The sequence below is a fragment of the Oncorhynchus mykiss genome, chromosome 6 (genome assembly GCF_057628025.1).
Source record: "Oncorhynchus mykiss isolate SJ-2025 chromosome 6, ASM5762802v1, whole genome shotgun sequence".
NCBI lineage: Eukaryota > Metazoa > Chordata > Actinopteri > Salmoniformes > Salmonidae > Oncorhynchus > Oncorhynchus mykiss.
The window spans coordinates 18,695,782-18,714,249 of NC_143027.1; the positions used below are offsets into that span (position 1 = coordinate 18,695,782).

An 18,468-nucleotide genomic window follows, 5' to 3' on the forward strand; every position below is an offset into this window, starting at 1 on the left:
AGTAGTCATGTGCCATGTTTAAACTGCTACATAGTCTGCGGTCCATAATGATTCAAATAGGCTACACGTCCCAAATTATTGCATAACTAGTAATACGTTTGTCTAATATTACTAGCGATCCTCAGGAACAACCACACGAACGTGACAGAGGAAAGAAAGGTAAACTAACACTAACGTCAGTAACTGTTAAATGTGGGTATAACTGACGGTGGCTACCAATAGTGGCTAATATTTAACACAACACAAATTTTAAAAAGTGAGAAGTCTGGGCATGTATACTGAACAAAAACAAATGCAACATGTTGGTTTCATGAGCGGAAATAAAAGACGCACAAAAAGCATCTCTAAAATTGTGAACAATTTATTGACATCCCTGTTCGTGAGCATTTCTCTTTTGCCAAGATAATACATCCACCTGACAAGTGTGGCATATCAAGAAGCTGATTAACCTTTTGGATTTAGGGGGCGCTATTTTAATTTTTGGATGAAAAACGTTCCCGTTTTAAACAAGATATTTTGTCACGAAAAGATGCTCGACTATGCATATAATTGACAGCTTTGGAAAGAAGACACTGACGTTTCCAAAACTGCAAAGATATTGTCTGTGAGTGCCACAGAACTGATGTTACAGGCGAAACCCAGATAAAAATCCAACCAGGAAGTGCCGCATTTTTTAAAACCGCCTCATACCAATGACTACTTATATGGCTGTGAATGAGCTTACGTTTTCCACGTATTCCCCAAGGTGTCTACAGCATTGTGACGTCTTTGTAGGCATTTCCATTGAAGAATGGCTGTAAGGGACCATATATAGCATGTGGTCACATGGTGTCTCCCGCAGAAAACCTTGCGTAAAATACTGAGGTAGCCATTTTTCCAATCGCTTCTTATGAGAAACCAATTGCCTCGACGGATATATTATCGAATATATATGTTAAAAACACCTTGAGGATGGATCCTAAACAACGTTTGCCGTGTTTGTCGATATTATGGAGCAAATTTTGAAAAAAAGTTTGCCGTTATAGTTGTAGCATTTTCCGGTCGATTTCTCAGCCATGCATGATGAAGAAACGGGAGCTATTTAGCCTACAAAAACAATATTTTTGGAAAAAAGGAACATTTGCTATCTAATTGGGAGTCTCCTGAGTGAAAGCATCTGAAGTTCTTCAAAGGTGAATGATTTAATTTGGTTGCTTTTCTTATTTTCGTGAAAATGTTGCCTGCTGCCAGCAGAGCCTAGCATAGCATTATGCCATGATAAACTTACACAAATGCTTATCTAGCGTTGGCTGTAACGCATATTTTGAAAATCTGAGATGACAGTGTTGTTAACAAAAGGCTAAAGCTTGTTTGAATATATTTATTTCATTTCATTTGCGATTTTCATGAATAGGAAAAGTTTCTAGGGGTATTTATGTCCGTTGCGTTATGCTAATGCGTTTGAGGTTATGATTACGCTCCCGGATACGGGTTTGCTCGTCGCAAGAGGTTTTAAACAGTATGATCATTACACTGGGGCACTTTGTGCTGGAGACAATAAAAGGCCACTAAAATGTGCAATTGTCACACAACATAATGCCACAGACGTCTCAAGTTGGGGGAAGCTCATCTGCATCCTCACCAGGGTCTTGACCTGACTGCAGTTTGCAGACCTGACAACCCTGTCCAACTTTTTAAGATTTCTCCAATTTGCTGTGCGCTTCTGGTATTGGCTACAAAAAGCTTAAGTAGGCTAACGCGAAGAGAATGACAGCTGTTCGCTAAAAGAGTCAAGTGTTTAAAGCCTATGTAAAGGATCCTATTGTATTTCTTTGCAGCGCATACAATTTCAGATTTCTGAAATTGATAGAATCTCAAATCTAGTGCGAAAGGAATTTTAGAAGCATTGCCTCTATAGATAACACCGGACACCCATTCATTCTTCATTGCGCAGGCTTCTAAACTCCCGACTCCATTTAATCCCAAGATGTTTATTGTTTCAATATGCTTTGTGTTGTGGTCACGACAGACAAAGATATATAGTAAAGCACACTTTACTAGGCATGTTGTCAACTAGCACATTAATAAAAGTAACAACTGGTTTCCGTTTCCTGTGTAACATCAATATTGCTACATGTCCTTTTTTTTTTTACAACAAAAAAGGCAGACTCAACCTAACTTTGGCTTGTAAGTCCATGTCTGCAAAGAAATGGAATGTGAACTAAATGTTTGTTTACTGTCTGACTGTGCATTAATTATTATTTTTTACCTTCACACAAATTATTTCAGGTGTATAGGTCTTCAGGTGGCCCTACCAGACCTTGTGTGGGGAGTGTTGATTACATCAGGAGGTGCTTAACCTGAGATGTTTGGATCTTCGTGTTGAGGTGCATCGTTCACCTCTAGGTTGTGTTCTGCACCCTGCTGGGCATCAACTGGAGCTCTGTTTACTGGCTCTGTGCCAGGCTCCTCAACAGTGGTGAAATCCTCCTCTATTTCTCTGCTCTTCCTCAAGTGTCGCCTGTTCCTCCTGAAGACTTGTCCCTGTTCCGTCTTCACCTCGTAGGACCTTTGCTCCACAGGTCTGACTACTGTGGCCTTCTGCCACCACTGTTTCTGTCCTGTGAGTGGCTAAACTCGCACCCGGTCATCTCGTTGCAGCTCTGTGAGATCCTTAGCAGAGGTGTCTTAGTACTTTGCCTGTTTCTGTTGTCTCATTGAACTTCTCCAGCTGACAGTTCGCCATCCCCGGTCTCAGAAGATTTTCACTCATTATAAGTAGTGTCTTTGTACGTCTTCCCATGAGCACCATTACAGAGCTGCTGTCTGTTCCTTGTGAAGGGTATTTCTGTGATCCAGCATGGTCAGGTATGGGTCAGCACCTGCTCTTGACTTTTGCCAGTCTTTTGGCTGTTTTCACTGCCGATTCCACTTTCCCATTACTTTGCAGGTATCCTGGAGACGATGTGCGTAATGTCCCATACCTTGCTGAAACTTCGGAACTCGTCTGAAGAGTACTGGGGACCATTGTCTGAGTAAAGGATGTCAGGTATGCCATAGCGTGCAGTGTCTTCAGTTTTCAAATGACCGTTTTCAACTGTGTGTTCTCCAAATGGTCCACTTCCCAGAAGTTGGAGAGAATCAACTGTGACCATGTAGTCTGTCGTTGAACTGGAACTAGTCAGTCCCTATATTTTCCCAGGGACGCTTTGGTGCTTCGTGTGGCCTCACCGTTTCTTTCTGCTGCTTCATACCTATATTGTGCCATGTATGTTCTCAGCTGTGCATTCATGCCTGGCCAGTAGACACACTTGCGAGCTCAGACATCCCTCTGTTCCTATGTTTGAGGAATGGATTCTCTGCATTCTCTGACCTGAGGGCAGTAGGCACAATGACTTGCTATTCTCTGAAGATAATTCCATTTTGCACACTCAGCTCACCTCCGTTGTGAAAATACATGGCTACTTCCAAGGGTACATGTCCTTTCACTTCAGGCCACCGCTGCAGGATCAAATGTTTCAGTGTCCGGAGCTCCCAGTCTAGCTCAGTGACTCTCTGGATGTGCTTTAGTCTCTCGCTTGACAGTGGATGATATTGATCGATTCCACTTTGACCTCCACAGGGCCTCTTGTCTTGTTCTGTGAGGTATGCCCTGCTCAGGGTGTCGGCAAGCACCACATGTTTTCCCGGAACGTATCGGAGACTGACCTCGTAGTTTTGGAGTCTCATGAGCATACTTTGTAGTCTTTTTGGTGCGCTGAGGAGAGGCTTTGTCATGATGCTCTCTAGAGGCCTGTGATCTGAGTGCACTTCCACAGTTCATCCATATGTGAATTGGTGGAACCTCTCCATGCCAAACACCACTGAAAGCAGCTCCTTCTCCATCCGTGCATACCCTTTTTCAGTCTGTCAGGGCTCTGCTGGCGTATGCTATTGGTTGTCCTCCCTGCATCAAGGCTGCTCCTAACCCACTCTGAAGCATCACACTGTAGTACAAGCTGCTCTGTTGGGTTGTAGTATTTCAGCACAGGGGTCTGTGTAATGGTATCCCTGATTTTATTGAAAGCCTGCTCATGTCTCTGACCACTCCCACAGTGAGTCCTTGTGTGTTAGTTATCGCAGTGGCTCACAGAGCTCCGTGGCGTGGCTGCAGAACTTGGCTAGGTAGTTTACCATGCCCAGGAAGCGCTGCACCCCCTGCACATCTGTACGCCTAGGCATCTGTTTGATGGCGGTCACTTTTCCTGGGTCCACTTTCAACCCCTCTGATGTTAGCAGGCGGCCAATGTAGGGCACTTCCTTCAGCCGGAGCTGCAGCTTCATATTGAGCTTCCTGCATCTGTCCAGGCGCATTTTAAGGTTTTTGTCATGGTCCAGAGTCGCCGCTTCATCATTGTCTCCTACTCCCACAATCAAGATGTCATCTGCAATGATTTTGACTCCTGGAAGTCCTTCCATTGCCTGGTTCAACTTCCTCTGAAAGATCTCTGGGGCTGGACTCATTCCCATTGGTATGCGCAGCCACCTGTAGCGTCCCATGGGTGTAGAGACGTGGTGAGATGGAGGAATCCAGCTTCCAGTTCCACATGCCAAAATCCATTTTTTACATCACAAACGGAGAACACGCGTGCTCTATTCAGATCTGGCGGCACGTCTGGGTAATGGCTCCTCGAACGCATTGAGAGGTTTTGGATCAATGCACACTTAGTTTTCCAGACAGTTTCTTCACTACGATCAGGCTGCTAATCCAATCTGTGCTTTTTTCAACTGCTTTTATCATACTTTTCTCTAGAACACTGAGCTCCTCTGAGTGTTTATATAGTGCTACTGGCAGCTGGACGGGCTCCACTCACTCATCCACTTCCAGCTTCAGTTTGCCAGGTAAACATCCATCTCCCTGTAATACATCAGAGTACTCCTGTTTAATTTGCTCTTTAGTCCAAGATCATGTTGTTTTCTTGATGGCCAGGATGTTGTGATGCTACGCAGTAATTAACTCAATTGCCTGGATAGCCTTACTGCCTAGAAATGGGCCTGTGCACATTCTCGTTGACTACGATGAACTCAACTCGGTAGGTTTTCTTAATGTGTGGATTGATAATTTTAAGTGTGCACTTCCCCAGTGGTTTCAGAGTACTCTTGTTATATAGGTGACTGGCTTTTGAGGTTTGCACGGATAACATTACAACTAGCACCACAATCTAGCTGAAATCTGACTGACTTTGTTGACCAGCATGGTTGCAAAGAGAGCTGCATTGGAGTCTGTGGTTTTCTCCTGCACCACATTGATGCGCTCTGACTTTGCCCCTAGTGTGATGCACAGAACATCCTCACCACTGAGTCAGCTGACGCATTTTCCATTGCCAGGACTGTTTCTCTTGCTGGTCCCTGCACTTTCACAAACTGTAGAGCAGTGATTGTTTTTTCCACATGATTTACATTTGTCCATATGCAGGGCATTTTTCCTTTTTTCTCTCATGTGTCCGTCCACAGTATCATGCTCTGTCCCTCTGTAGGGTCTCCTCTCCCTCTCTTTCTGTGTTACTGCATGCACTGCTACAGGGCCCTACACTTGTATGACTTTAGCTCTCTGTCTGGACAGTTCTGCAGCTCTTCCAATCTGTATGCATTTCTCTAAACTGAGATCAGTCTCTGAGTAAGTGCTCTCCTAAGTGTGGGTCACGTGTCACACACAATCCTGTCCCTGATAAGAGAGTCTGATTACTTCAAAGTTGCAGGTGGCCACTAGAGTCCTCAATTCAGAAAGATATGTCTAAACTCTCATCTTGGCCCTGACTTCACATGAAAAAAAACTCAATTGATTCATTTTTCTTTAGATCACAAAATGCATCCAATGCTGCAATTACTTCAGAGAGATTGTCTTTTGTACTGCCCACACAGGGTCTCACAAATCTCTCTGCCCTTTACCCCAATGAGATACAGTAGCTTCACTTTGTAGTCATCAGGTTCTTCTCTCATTGTAAGAGCCATATACAAATTTAATTTATCTTTTGCAGGTCAGTGCTAAATTACAATCATCAAAGTCTATTTTTCCCTGGAGGTTTCAGTGCATTTTCCATGGCGACTTAGTTGTAGAATGGAACGTTAGCTACTAACGAAACTGCTTGTATCCAATAGCCAGTTAGCATGGAGTCACTCACGATAGCCAGCTAACGTAGATGTTCGGGGCGATGACTAGGCTGTAAACGCGGCACTTCTTCAAACTGGGATGTATTCTTCATTTTCATTGATGAGATCCAGGTTCTTTTGGGTACCGCTGCCACCATGTTTCAATATGCTTTGTGTTGTAGTCACGACAAGACAAAGATCTATAGTAAAGCACACTTTACCAGGCATGTTGTCAACCAGCACATTAATAAAGTAACAACTGGTTTCTGTTCCCTGTGTAACGTCAGAGTAACATCAATATTGCTACATTGATATTTATTTTTTATTATACTTTTTGTGACGTGGATCATATTTACAGTTAGTCTACCAGGTTGCGAAATCCTCGTAATGTTAGGTGGAAAATACAACTAAATGGGACGCATATTTAAATGTATATCACACTCGCACAAATGCGACCAGTTATTTTTCGTATTTGCATTTAATTTCTTTCACTAGCAAATGCGAGTGAACTACTGGCACTATAGAGGCCATTGAATTCCCATATTTGGTTCGCTAACGTTAGTGTGAAACGATTAGTGTTTGCCTTTCCACAACACACGGAGTTGAAAAGGGATTTGTACATGTGTTTAAGTACAGTGGACAGTCGACAAACTCATCACAACAAACAGGAGGGGCAGACACCGGGTATCTACGTTGAATAATGACTTAATCTCCATGTCCGTTGACTCAAACATGTTGCAGCTCGAGAAACGGGATGTTAGATTTACTCAGTGGATTCATGTTTTATTAAAATGTAATAAAAACATTTTTTTAAATCAGGCCTTATTCATTTCTGCGTACGTTTAACTCTGATCTCGTAGCTGCGGACAGAGAGAATTGGCACGTTTGATTTGACATCATAACTGACTTTGGTGGTCAAATGCTCACCTTCGATGGCCACTGGTACGCTGGAAAAGTGAGCGCTTCACAGATGAATCCCGGTTTCAACTGTACCGGGCAGATGGCGTTGTGTCGGCGAGCAGTTTGTTGATGCCATGGTGGCGGTGGAGTTATGCTATGGGCAGGCATAACCTACTGGACAACTAGGGTTGCCAACTGTCCCGTATTAGCAGGGGTGTCCCTATATTATATATTGTCCCATACAAGACCTCCCTTGTCCTGTATATTCATCCAATCACAGTAGTGTAAACACGCCACTTCCTGCAAAGTAATTATGTTATTGTTCGGTCGGTTTGGCATATCAAGGAAATATGGATAAACATGCAAAAAAAGACTGTGCAGATACAACAAACAATGTAACGCAAAAAAAGATGTGGGTTAAGGCTGTCAGTGGTGACTCAACGAAAGCTGTGTACTTTATGCATCGGGAATTCTCAATTGGCTATGAAGGGGAGAATGACCTAACTCTGCATGCATCCACAGAAATGCACAAGGCCACACTAGCTAAAGGTGCTAGCAATATCGGTGCATTCTTCGTGACGTCTACTGCGGACACTGACATAATTGGAAAACACCCCTCCGTTTACGTTATTGAGCAGTGCCAACAATCGCATTCTGAAAGCTAATTGCCCAGCTGACATAGCTCATAATGCCTGCAAGCACGCCTGCGATCAGCGGTCAGTGGATATTGAGAATTGTTTTACAGATCTACAGCCACTTATCAGTATCTGCTTCCCGAAGACAGGAACTGCGTGCATTTTTTTTTGCCTTTGTTGACACTGTTGACACGTGAAATTCTGCGACATGTTTTCACATGATGGCTCTCTCTTCATCCAGCGTCGATCGTCTCCAGCAAAGCTGGCCAGCTCTTACATCATACTTCAGGTCCCTTACTGAGATAGGGAGACCTGTCCTGTGGCACTGAATAGTATTTTTGAGTATGAAGAAAAAAAACGGAAGCTGGTGAGATTTATCTGTGCCTTTTCCACAAAGTGGGTGTGTTTTTGACCAACTCGTAAAAAAGCTGGACGAAACAACGCTCTGCATCACAGATGTTTACGAGGAAGTCCAAAAGTTCAACATTAAATATGCTTCAGCTGAAAGAGGACAGTTTCTGAGCAGACCAAGTAGCTGATGGACAAACAATTGTCAGCACAAAGGTTCAAGCAGCAACAGGGCTTTGAAGTTCTATGACACTGGTTTGATTTCTCACCAGAAAATGTAATGGTGAAACTGATCGGCCTCTATGAGGAGCTCTCCTTCACTGACCTGGAGCAGGTGGTGGTGGCCCTCAAAATGGCAGAGTCAGTATGGACCAACTCTATGAAGAGTTTTGTGCTAGCCGGGAGGAAATACAGAAGGCCGGACAGAATACCACAAAATCCACCAGTGAGAAGTAGGTGGCAGTTTTCCAAAACCTAGGGAAAGCGAACTTAACCAACATGTTCAGGATAGTCTTATTTGTCCTCGGTGTGCCAGACTCAAATGTCTTTGCAGAGAGGATTTTCTGTCTGATGACCATTAAACTCAAGAAACAGATGTAGCACAGAGCTGATCAAAAATGAACTTCAAATATCTGGGAACTGTGATGTCATGTAATGACTTCTCTCTGGCTATGCAAGAGGAGAAAGGACTGCTTGAATCAGTGAAGAGCAACAAAAAATATGTAGACTTGGTGAGTGACTCATGTCCCTCTTACAGCAAAAAAACAACTTTTCAAATGCAAAAAAGTCCAAATTGTGATTTCTTTGATAATTTATTTTGAGGTTTATTCACATAAGTTTACATAGTGATAAAGTTTTAGTAAAGCTAAAGGCTAAATGGAATATACAAATGTTTTGCCTTTCCAATTGAAGAATGAATATACGCTGTATATTCATTAACACAACACCATACCGCCGTGGCACCGTGCACTGGCATGCCACCTTTTGTCCCTTATTTGCTAGTGAAAAAGTTAGAACCCATGGACAACTAACACAATTGCATTTTATTGATGGCAATTTGAATGCAAAGAGATGCCATGAGATCCTGAGGCCCATAGTCGTGCAATTCATCCACAGCCATCACCTCATGTCACAGCATGATAATTCATGGCCCGTGTAGCAAGGATATGTACACAATTCCTGGAAGCTGAAAATGCCCAGGTTCCACCATGGCCTGCATACTAACCAGACATGTCATCACCCATTGAGCATGTTTGGGATTCTCTGGATCGACATTTTTTAAAAAGGGTACACTACATGGCCAAAAGTATGGACACCTGCTCGATGAACATCTCGTTCCAAAATCATGACCATTAATATGGAGTTGGTCCCCCTTTTACAGCCTCCACTCTTCTGGGAAGGCTTTCCACTAGATGTTAGAACATTGCTGTGGGAACTTGCTTCTATTCAGCCAAAAGATAATTAGTGAGGTCGGGCACTGATGTTAGGCGATTAGACCTGGCTCGCAGTCAGCATTCCAATTCATCACAAAGGTGTTTGATGGGGTTGAAGTCAGGGCTCTGGAGGCCAGTCAAGTTCTTCCACACCGACCTCGACAAACCATTTTTGTGTGGACCTTGCTTTGTACACAGGGGCATTGTCATGTTGAAACAGGAAAGGGCCTTCCCTGAATTGTTGCCAGAAAGTTGGAAACACAGAATTGTCTAGAACACCATTGTATGGTGTTACGTTAAGATTTCCCTTTACTGAAACTGAGGGGCCTAGCCCGAACCATGAAAAACAGCCCCAGACCATTATTACTCCTGGGGCAGGTAGCGTTCTCCTGGCATCCGCCAAACCAAGATTTAGCTGTTGGACTGCCAAATGGTGAAGTGTGATTCATCACTCCAGAGAACACATTTCTCCTACTTGATTTTATACAAGTCAGCAACGGGTGTGGATGAAATAGCCAAATCCACTCATTTGAAGGCAACATGCATCTGTGACCAACAGATGCATATCTTTACTCCCAGTCATGTGAAACCCATAGTTTTCTAATTGATTTATTTCAATTGACTGATTTCCATATGTAAATCAGTAAAATCTTTGAAGTTGCATTCATATTTTTGTTCAGTGTAATTAAAACAGAAATCAAATAAAAAATAAATTGACTCTGTAGGTTTGCCTTTACACTGTTATTTGCGCATGGCTACAGAAGCCTATAATTTAGACCTCAATTATATCCCAAGTTACAAGGCCAGCACTTCAACTTCACAACAGATTTGTACCTTGTCAGCTCGGGGATTCGACCTTGCAACCTTCCGGTTACTAGTCCAACGCTCTAACCACCTGCCTTACATTGCACTCCACAAGGAGCTTGCTTGGCAGGCTGACTACCTGTTATGCGAGTGCAGCAAGAAGCCAAGGTAAGTTGCTAGCTAGCATGAAACTTCTCTTATAAAAAACAATCAACCTTAACATAATCACTAGTTAACTACACATGGTTGATGATATTACTAGTTCATCTAGCATGTCCTGCGTTGCATATAATTGATGCGGTGCCTGTTAATTTCTCATCAAATCACAGCCTACTTCTCCAAACGGGTGATGATTTAACAAGAGCATTCGCGAAAAAAGCACTGTCGTTGCACCAATGTGTACCTAACCATAAACATCAATGCCTTTCTTAAATCAATACACAAGAGTATATTTTTAAACCTGAATATTTAGTTAATATTGCCTGCTAACATGAATTTATTTTAACAAGGGAAATTGTGTCCCTTCTCTTGCATTCTGTGCAAGCAGAATCAGGGTATATGCAGCAGTTTGGGCCACCTGGCTCGTTGCGAACTATGTGAAGACCATTTCTTCCTAACAAAGGACCGTAATTAATTTGCCAGAATTGTACATAATTATGACATAACATTGAAGGTTGTACAATGTAACAGCAATATTTAGACTTAGGGATGCCATCCGTTAGATAAAATACGGAACGGTTCTGTATTTCACTGAAATAATAAACATTTTGTTTACGGATTTGACCATTTTAATGACCCAGGGCTCGTATTTCTGTGTTATAATTAAGTCTATGATTTTATATTTGATAGAGCAGTCTGACTGAGCGGTGGAAGGCAGCAGCAGGCTCATAAGCATTCATTCAAACAGCACTTTCGTGCGTTTGCCAGCAGCTCTTCGTTGTGCTTCAAGCATTGAGTTCTTTATGACTTCAAGCCTTTCAACTCTCGAGATTATGCTGGTGTAACCGATGTGAAATGGCTAGCTAGTTAGCGGGGTGCGCGCTAATAGCGTTTCAAACTTCACTCGCTCTGAGACCTTGAAGTATTTGTTCCCTTTGCTCTGCAAGGCCCGCCGCGGCATTTGTGGAGCAATGGATAACGATGCTTCGAGGATGGCCGTTTTCGATGTAACCCTGGTTCGAGCGAGGAGAGGGACGGAAGCTATACTATTACACTGGCAATACTATAGTGCCTATAAGAACATCCAATAGTTAAAGGTATATGAAATACAAATGGTATAGAGAGAAATAGTCCTATAATTCCTATAACAACTACAACCTAAAACTTCTTACCTGGGAATATTGAAGACTCATATTAAAAGGAACGACCAGCTTTCATATGTTTTCATGTTCTGAGCAAGGAACTCAAACGTTAGCTTTTTTTACATGGCACACATTGTACTTCTCCTTTCTTCTCCAACACTTTGTTTTGCATTATTTAAATCAAATTGAACATGTTTCATTATTTGAGGCTAAATTGATTTTATTGATGTATTATATTACGGTAAGTGTTCATTCATTATTGTTGTAATTATTATTAATAAATATAAAATTGGCCAATTAATCAGTATCGGCTTTGTTTGGTCCTCCAATAATCGGTACCGTTATTGGAAAATCATAATCTGTCGACCTCTAGTCTCCAGTGATCATATGATCAAATAGATCTAAAACTGTCATTAATATTAACAATCCTCTTGTCCAAACAGATTACTCATTTACCTAGCTTTTATCAATTTGTAAATTACAGTGCATGGAGAATGGTGTTACATAGGAAATAATTAAGTAGATGTACCACTTGGAACCGACAGGTTGCTCGACCTTAATTGTTTCTTTGTGCTTGAAGGTGGTGGAATTGAGTGAATTAACAAGGTTCAAAGATGGCGTATCTGTAGACACCTCCGCCACACATTAATTTCTTTGATCTCCACCCCCAACGAATAGCATGCTATTCTTATGCTTAAATTGAAAGTCAGAATATGGGTAGAGAAGTGCAAAAAAAGGGAATTACGCCCCATTTACGTGTGCTTAACTTCTTGGTGACTGGGAACAGTATTGAGTAGCTTGGATGAATAAGGTTCCCAGAGTAAACTGCCTGCAACTCAGCCATAAAAGCTAGAATATGCATAGATTGAAGTTTGAGTGTTTTCTAAAACTGTTTGAATGATGTCTGCGAGTATAACAGAACTCATATGGTAGGCGAAAACCTGAATAAAATCCAACCAGGAAGTGGGAAATCTGAGGTTTGTAGGTTTTCAACTCATAGCCTATCGAAGATAGTGGGATATTGGTCATCTTGCACTTCCTAAGGCTTCCACTAGATGTCAACAGTATTTAGAACTTTGTTTGATGCTTCTACTGTGAAGTGGGGCCGAATAAGAGGGGACTGAGCCAGGTGTCTGGCAGATTCACATGACTGTGCGTCACGAGCTCATGGCAAAGTTAGCTTGGGTTCCATTGCTTTTCTACAGACAAAGGAATTCTCCGGTTGGAACATTATTGAAGATTTATGATAAAAACATCCTAAAGATTGATTCTATTCATCGTTTGACATATTTGGATTTGTTTACCAAACGCCCTAACAAAAGGAGGTATTTGGACAGAAATTATGAACTTTATCAAACAAATCAACTGGGATTCCTGGGAGTGCATTCGGATAAAGATCAAAGGTAAGTGAATATTTATAATGCTATTTCTGACTAACAACATGGCGGATATCTCTTTGGCTGTTTTGGTCTCGGAGCGCCGTACTCAGATTATAGCATGGTGTGCTTTATCCGTAGAGTTTATCTGAAATCTGACACAGCAGTTGCATTAAGGAGAAGTATATCTAAAGTTCCATGCATAACACTTGTATCTTTCGTCAATGTTTATTATGAGTATTTCTGTAAATTGATGTGGCTCTCTGCAAAATCACTGCATGTTTTGGAACTACTGAACATAACACGCCAATGTAAAATGAGATTTTTGGATATAAATATGCACTTTATCGGACAAAACATACATGTATTGTGTAACATGAAGTCCCATGAGTGTCATCTGATGAAGATCAAAGGTTAGTGATTAATTGAATCTATATTTCTACTTTCTGTGACTCCTCTCTTTGGCTGGAAAAATGGCTGTGTTTTTCTGTGACTTGGTGGTGACCTAACAATCGTTTGTGGTGCTTTCGCTGCAAAGCCTTTTTGAAATCAGACACTGTGGCTGGATTAACGAGAATTGTATCTTTAAAATGCTTGGGGAATTTTAATTATGAGATTGTTGTTTTGAATTTGGCGCCCTGCACTTTCACTGGCGGGACGGGACTCTACCGCCCTGAATATCCCTGAGAGGTTAACCCCTCGGCCGGAATTCCCCCCCCTGAGAACAGGCAAATGCATGAGAGGGAATGAGAGAGTATTTATACCCCTTGAGTTACTCAACATTTTGTGTTCCAACCTGAACTCAAAACAAATCAAATGTATCCCCCCCCCCCCCACACACACACACCCCACAATGACAGTGAAAACATGTTTCTAGAAATGTTAGCAAAAAAATTGAAAATGAAATACAGAAATGCAACTTCCATCAGTACTCACACCCCTTTGCTATGACACTCCAAATTTAGGCATATACCTGGGAAGGGTATAAAACCATTTCTAGTGTTGAAAGTTTCCAAGAGCCCAGTGATCTCCAACATTGGGAAATTGGAAAAAATATTGAAGTACTCAGACTGCCTGGAGCTGGTCGTCCGACCAAACTGAGCACCCACCCGGGCAAAAAGGATCCTGGTCAGGGAGCTGACCAAGAACCCAATGACCACTGTCAGAACTACAAAGTTCCTTGGCTGAGATGACAAACAACCATAAGTCTTTATGGGCGAATGGCCAGACGGACACCACTCCTGAGAAAAAGCACATCACCAACTGGCGTTTTCAAAAAGGCATTTAAAGACAGATAAGGCAAAAGTTTGTAGTCTGATGAAACAAATATAGCACTTTGCATTCAGGCCAAATAGTTATGTCTAGAGAAAACCAGGCTCAGCTTATCACCCCTACCGTGAAGCATGGTGGCGACATCATCATGCTATGGGGATGCTTTTCAGTAGCAGGGACTGGGAGACTGATAAGGATAGAGGGAACAATGAATAGAGCCAAATACGAGCAAATCTTGGATGAGAACCCGCTTTAGAGTGCAAACAACCTTAGACTGGGGCGAAGATTTGCGTTCCAACAGGCCAATGACCAAAAGCAATGATAGAATGGCTTCAGAACAAGAATATGAAAGTCCTTGAGTGACCCAGCCAAAGCTCAGACTTGAATCGCATTGAAAATCTGTGGAAAGACTTGATTGCTCTTCACCGCCACTTCCCATCTAACTTAACAGACCCTGAGAAAATCTGCAAGAAAGAATGGGAGAAAAAAATAATAATCCAGGTGTGCAAGGCTTATGGACATACCCAAGACAACTCAAAGCTGTAATTGCCGTCCAAGGTGATTCGACAAACTATTGACTCAGGGGTGTGAATACTTATTTTAATAAGATATTTCTGCATTTCATTTTCAATAAATTAGCAACGTGTTTTCACTGTCATCACGTGGTGTTGCGTGTAGATGGATTATCAATAAACTTAATCCATTTTGTATTCAGGCTGTAACAACAAAATGTGGAATAAGCCAAAGTGTATGAACACTTTGTGAAGGCACTGTGAGAGTTGGGAGGAGCTGAATTAGCTAGTCCCTTTCAATTCAGCCACCGCCACCCCCCCCCCATAAGTAAATCAAGCTTTAATTATAATGTTAGTCAGAGGAGATGGAGATTCAGTCATTGAGGTAGTCCACAAATTAAGATTCAGCTATGTGCTTGTAACCATCATCATCTCCATATTATGGTATGCACCCAAGATCTGGTTCAGGCCACCGAAAATAGTGCATCTGTAAATGAATGTGGAACAAGAATTACCTGAGTATGGATTGTTGGCTAGCCCATCTCTGCCAGGCATTGTTGCGGTTGTACCAGGGAATGCAACTCCATAGTAGTCCTACAGGGAAATAGACACCAGGAGAAGCCAAACAGATTCAACAGTCATTGAGGTAGTCCACATATTAGGATTCAGCCATGTGCTTGTAACCATCTCCATGTTATGACAGGGACACAGATATGCAATATTAATCATTAACATTTATTTTTGTTTGGGTCATCTAAACCAGAGACCGTGCAAGAGTCCGTCTGGGCAAACAAATGTGTGCTGCATTGCTCTTCATCGGCGTAATACATGTGTGAAAAGTTACTCACCATAGGCAGACGAGACTGCAGCATCTGTAGGTCCTCATATCCATAGATCTGCTTTAGAGAGGTACAATGACCAAATGAAACAGGTCAACTAAAATAATCCACATATTCAACCAAGAACCGAAAGGTATGAAAGGGAAGAGAGCGAGAGAAAGGGTGCGATGGCAGGCCAGTGAGAGAAAGACTTGGGGAAAACAAGACTGGTAAAGAGAAATGGATGGGAATTCATGGAAACAAAGAACGAGCATGCAAGAGAAAAAGAGGTTTAGCGTCGTTACCGGGTATGCAGGGAGCAGGCCTCCAGGGCCCATAATGTACTGATTAGCCAGCAGAGGGGGCAGTCCTTGGGCCAAGTTAGGGGGGGCTTTGCCTGTGGAACAAGAATGAGAGAGGGGGGAGCCAAAATTACCAAGGTCTACAGTCAAATAATAGACAGCAGAGAGTAGGACCATTAAGTGACTAAAAAAACCTGTGTGTGACAGCATGGTTCTCCTGAGCTCACCAGAGGTGGTGTTCAGCAGGGGTTGGGGTTGGGCAGTGCGTCCGGCAGCTGAGAGGGTGGTGTTGCCATTGGTGGATAGACCAGGTGCTCCGGGGACATGCATCATGCCATTGGAGCTGCTAACCGCAGCATTGATGGAAGGTCCAGATGAGGAAGAGAAGGCGTGGAGACTACTGCTCTCCTCGCTGGTCATCTGTAGGGCGGCGGGAGGGAGAGTTGGACAGACAGCAGTTACATTTTTTGGTAGCATTTTTACTCTTCACATTTTCAGAGCTTATTTTAGATAAGTTTTGGACGTGATTTACATTAACCCCAGAAGAAGACACCGTGCTGACCGTAAGGGAGGAGCTAGTGGAGAGGGCAGATCCTGACGAGTATGTACTGGTCACATGACTGGGGAAACCGTGGCAGAGAAAACAGGTAACGTTACCAAATCATCCGATGAGTCTTAAAGTTTAAACCAACTCATTACAACAAGGACTTTATTATTTTGTCAGTCAATAGAGTAGATGGGAGATTCAGTCATTGAGGTAGTCCACATATTAAGATTCATCTATGTGCTTGTAACCATCATCATCTCCATTATAAGAATTACTGGGGGGAGGGGAGTGATGGGCTTACCTGCTGACAGATGGTAGAGGGGCAGAGTAGGAAGGTGTGGGGGCTGGGGAGGGAACATGGTGGACGGGGCCACTGTCACTGCTCATGGGAGGTGATTGTGGCTTAGGGGTTCGAGAAACCAACGACATCGCTGAAAGAGAAGAAACAGATAAGCAAGCATGCTGGACTTCACCATGAAATAACACTTTCGGCAATCACAAATTCTCCTGAGTACTTACAGTCCTCAGGGCCCTGTGTCCTCACGCCACCATAGCCATTCTGTGAAAGACATTGACATTCTCAGTCGGCCATCTTGATTTCACTATACAGTGCTGATAAAGTAGAGCTCCAGTAATCTTAAATAATGCCTGAGGGTCTTAAGTGTCCATTGACCATAGGAGATTCAGTCATTGAGGTATTCCACATAGTAAGAGTCAGATATGTGCTTGTAACCATCATCTCCATATCTATGAGAGACAGGAGGAGTAGTCTTAAATCGAGAGAGTGTCTGACCACACCTGACAAATCCAGTGTTGGTGACTCACAGTGAGAGGGGCGGCGGGGGCGTCTTTGCTCTGGGGGTAGCCCAGGTGGGGGGGCATGCGCTGCACGGGGCCGTTGTCCACTCTGCTAGCTGAGGAGGTGGAGGGTGGGGCGGCGCTGGGGAGACCCAGGGAGGGGGATGGTGTGGCACTGGGCAAACCCAGAGACGGGAAACTGGGGTCTGATATCGACGGAGGCATGGATGACAAGCTGCCAAGGGGCTCACTGCAACAACAACGTAAAGGGACGAGTTAGTGTAAAGCAAGTTCACCGTGGCCTCTACCCCTATACAACACAGTTATACTAAGAAAATGCAGTAAATAAACACCTGACTGGTCCAGGTTTGGAAAACAAGCTGCTTTGGGGCTGGGGTACAGCTGTGGGGGCCAGATCCCTGGCAGGCTCAGCCTGGTGGCCCATGTCAATCACACTGGGCTCCGAGTCAAAGTCCAGGGCCCCAAATTGCACGTTAAGACCAGACACATCTGCTGAGCCTGGCATCTCCACCGCAGATGAGGGGATCTGAGGAGACCAAGCAAGAGGGATTAGGAAAGAGGATGAGAGGGACAAACTATTAACAAAGTTTAATACATAAATCACACTCAGTCACACACTCTAAGACATTTCAGACCGAATGTGTGCAAAGTTGCACTTACCTACAGTACTTTTAGATATGTTTACAAATGGTTGAAAAACAAACACTCATTGTTATGTACCCTCTGAGTGAGCAGGCAACCTCTACTTCCACACGTTTCCTAACCTTTGAGGGAGGAGGTACTCTGCGTCTCTGGGTCTTGATCTGCCTCTGTGGGGGTTCAGCCATGGGAGCCTGATGGTCCAGGGAGGGTCCGTCTCTGGGAGGCGGGGGCCCGGCATCGTAGTGGCCTGGGGGAGTAGGTACCTGGGGGGGAAGAGACAGAGGCTCTGCCTGGGGCAGGGAGCTATGCTGGGCCTGCTGCTGCCGCTGGGCCAGCTGGCTGAGGACAGAGGACGGCTCCGGCTGCATCTTTAGATCCACTGGAGAAGACAGAGAGAAGAGTTAATGGTGGCATTAGCAGTCCAGTAAATACAGATCTGACTCCTCAAATCTGCATGTACCATGAGTCTGCTGCCCCCATATACTTGACTTTTGGGGGGGATAGAATGAGAAGTTGAACAGAGTGATAATGTATTGGGGAAAAAATGCAATGAGGATGGAAGGAGATTCAGTCATTGAGGTAGTCCACACATTAAGATTCAGCTATGTGCTTGTAACCATCATTATCTCCTCCTATTCAACAAGTCGATAC

At 43.4% G+C, this 18,468-nt stretch overlaps 1 protein-coding gene and 1 non-coding gene across 40 annotated transcripts in view; both read right to left on the reverse strand.

Moving 5' to 3' along the window:
- Positions 1 to 18,468, reverse strand: part of LOC110525392 (ubiquitin-associated protein 2) — a 36,736-nt gene that overhangs the window by 8,745 nt on the left and 9,523 nt on the right. For 6 of the 39 annotated variants that reach the window (XM_090237137.1, XM_021605460.3, XM_090237134.1 and 3 more), the window contains exons 13-22: positions 17,940 to 18,196; positions 17,508 to 17,701; positions 17,155 to 17,404; positions 16,876 to 16,915; positions 16,658 to 16,787; positions 16,372 to 16,429; positions 16,037 to 16,229; positions 15,813 to 15,904; positions 15,538 to 15,588; positions 15,205 to 15,283 (exon numbers count right to left, since the gene is read on the reverse strand). In XM_090237137.1, coding sequence (XP_090093263.1) covers positions 15,205 to 15,283; positions 15,538 to 15,588; positions 15,813 to 15,904; positions 16,037 to 16,229; positions 16,372 to 16,429; positions 16,658 to 16,787; positions 16,876 to 16,915; positions 17,155 to 17,404; positions 17,508 to 17,701; positions 17,940 to 18,196 — 1,344 coding nt within the window. Of the gene's footprint in view, positions 1 to 13,662; positions 14,642 to 15,204; positions 15,284 to 15,537; positions 15,589 to 15,812; positions 15,905 to 16,036; positions 16,230 to 16,341; positions 16,430 to 16,657; positions 16,788 to 16,875; positions 16,916 to 17,154; positions 17,405 to 17,507; positions 17,702 to 17,939; positions 18,197 to 18,468 lie in introns of those variants that run through there. The other 33 variants (XM_090237127.1, XM_090237143.1, XM_090237128.1 and 30 more) reach the window with 12 other exon arrangements.
- On the reverse strand, positions 18,374 to 18,452 carry LOC118965125 (small nucleolar RNA SNORD121A). The gene has a single exon (XR_005052456.1). It is a non-coding gene; the product is annotated as a small nucleolar RNA SNORD121A (small nucleolar RNA).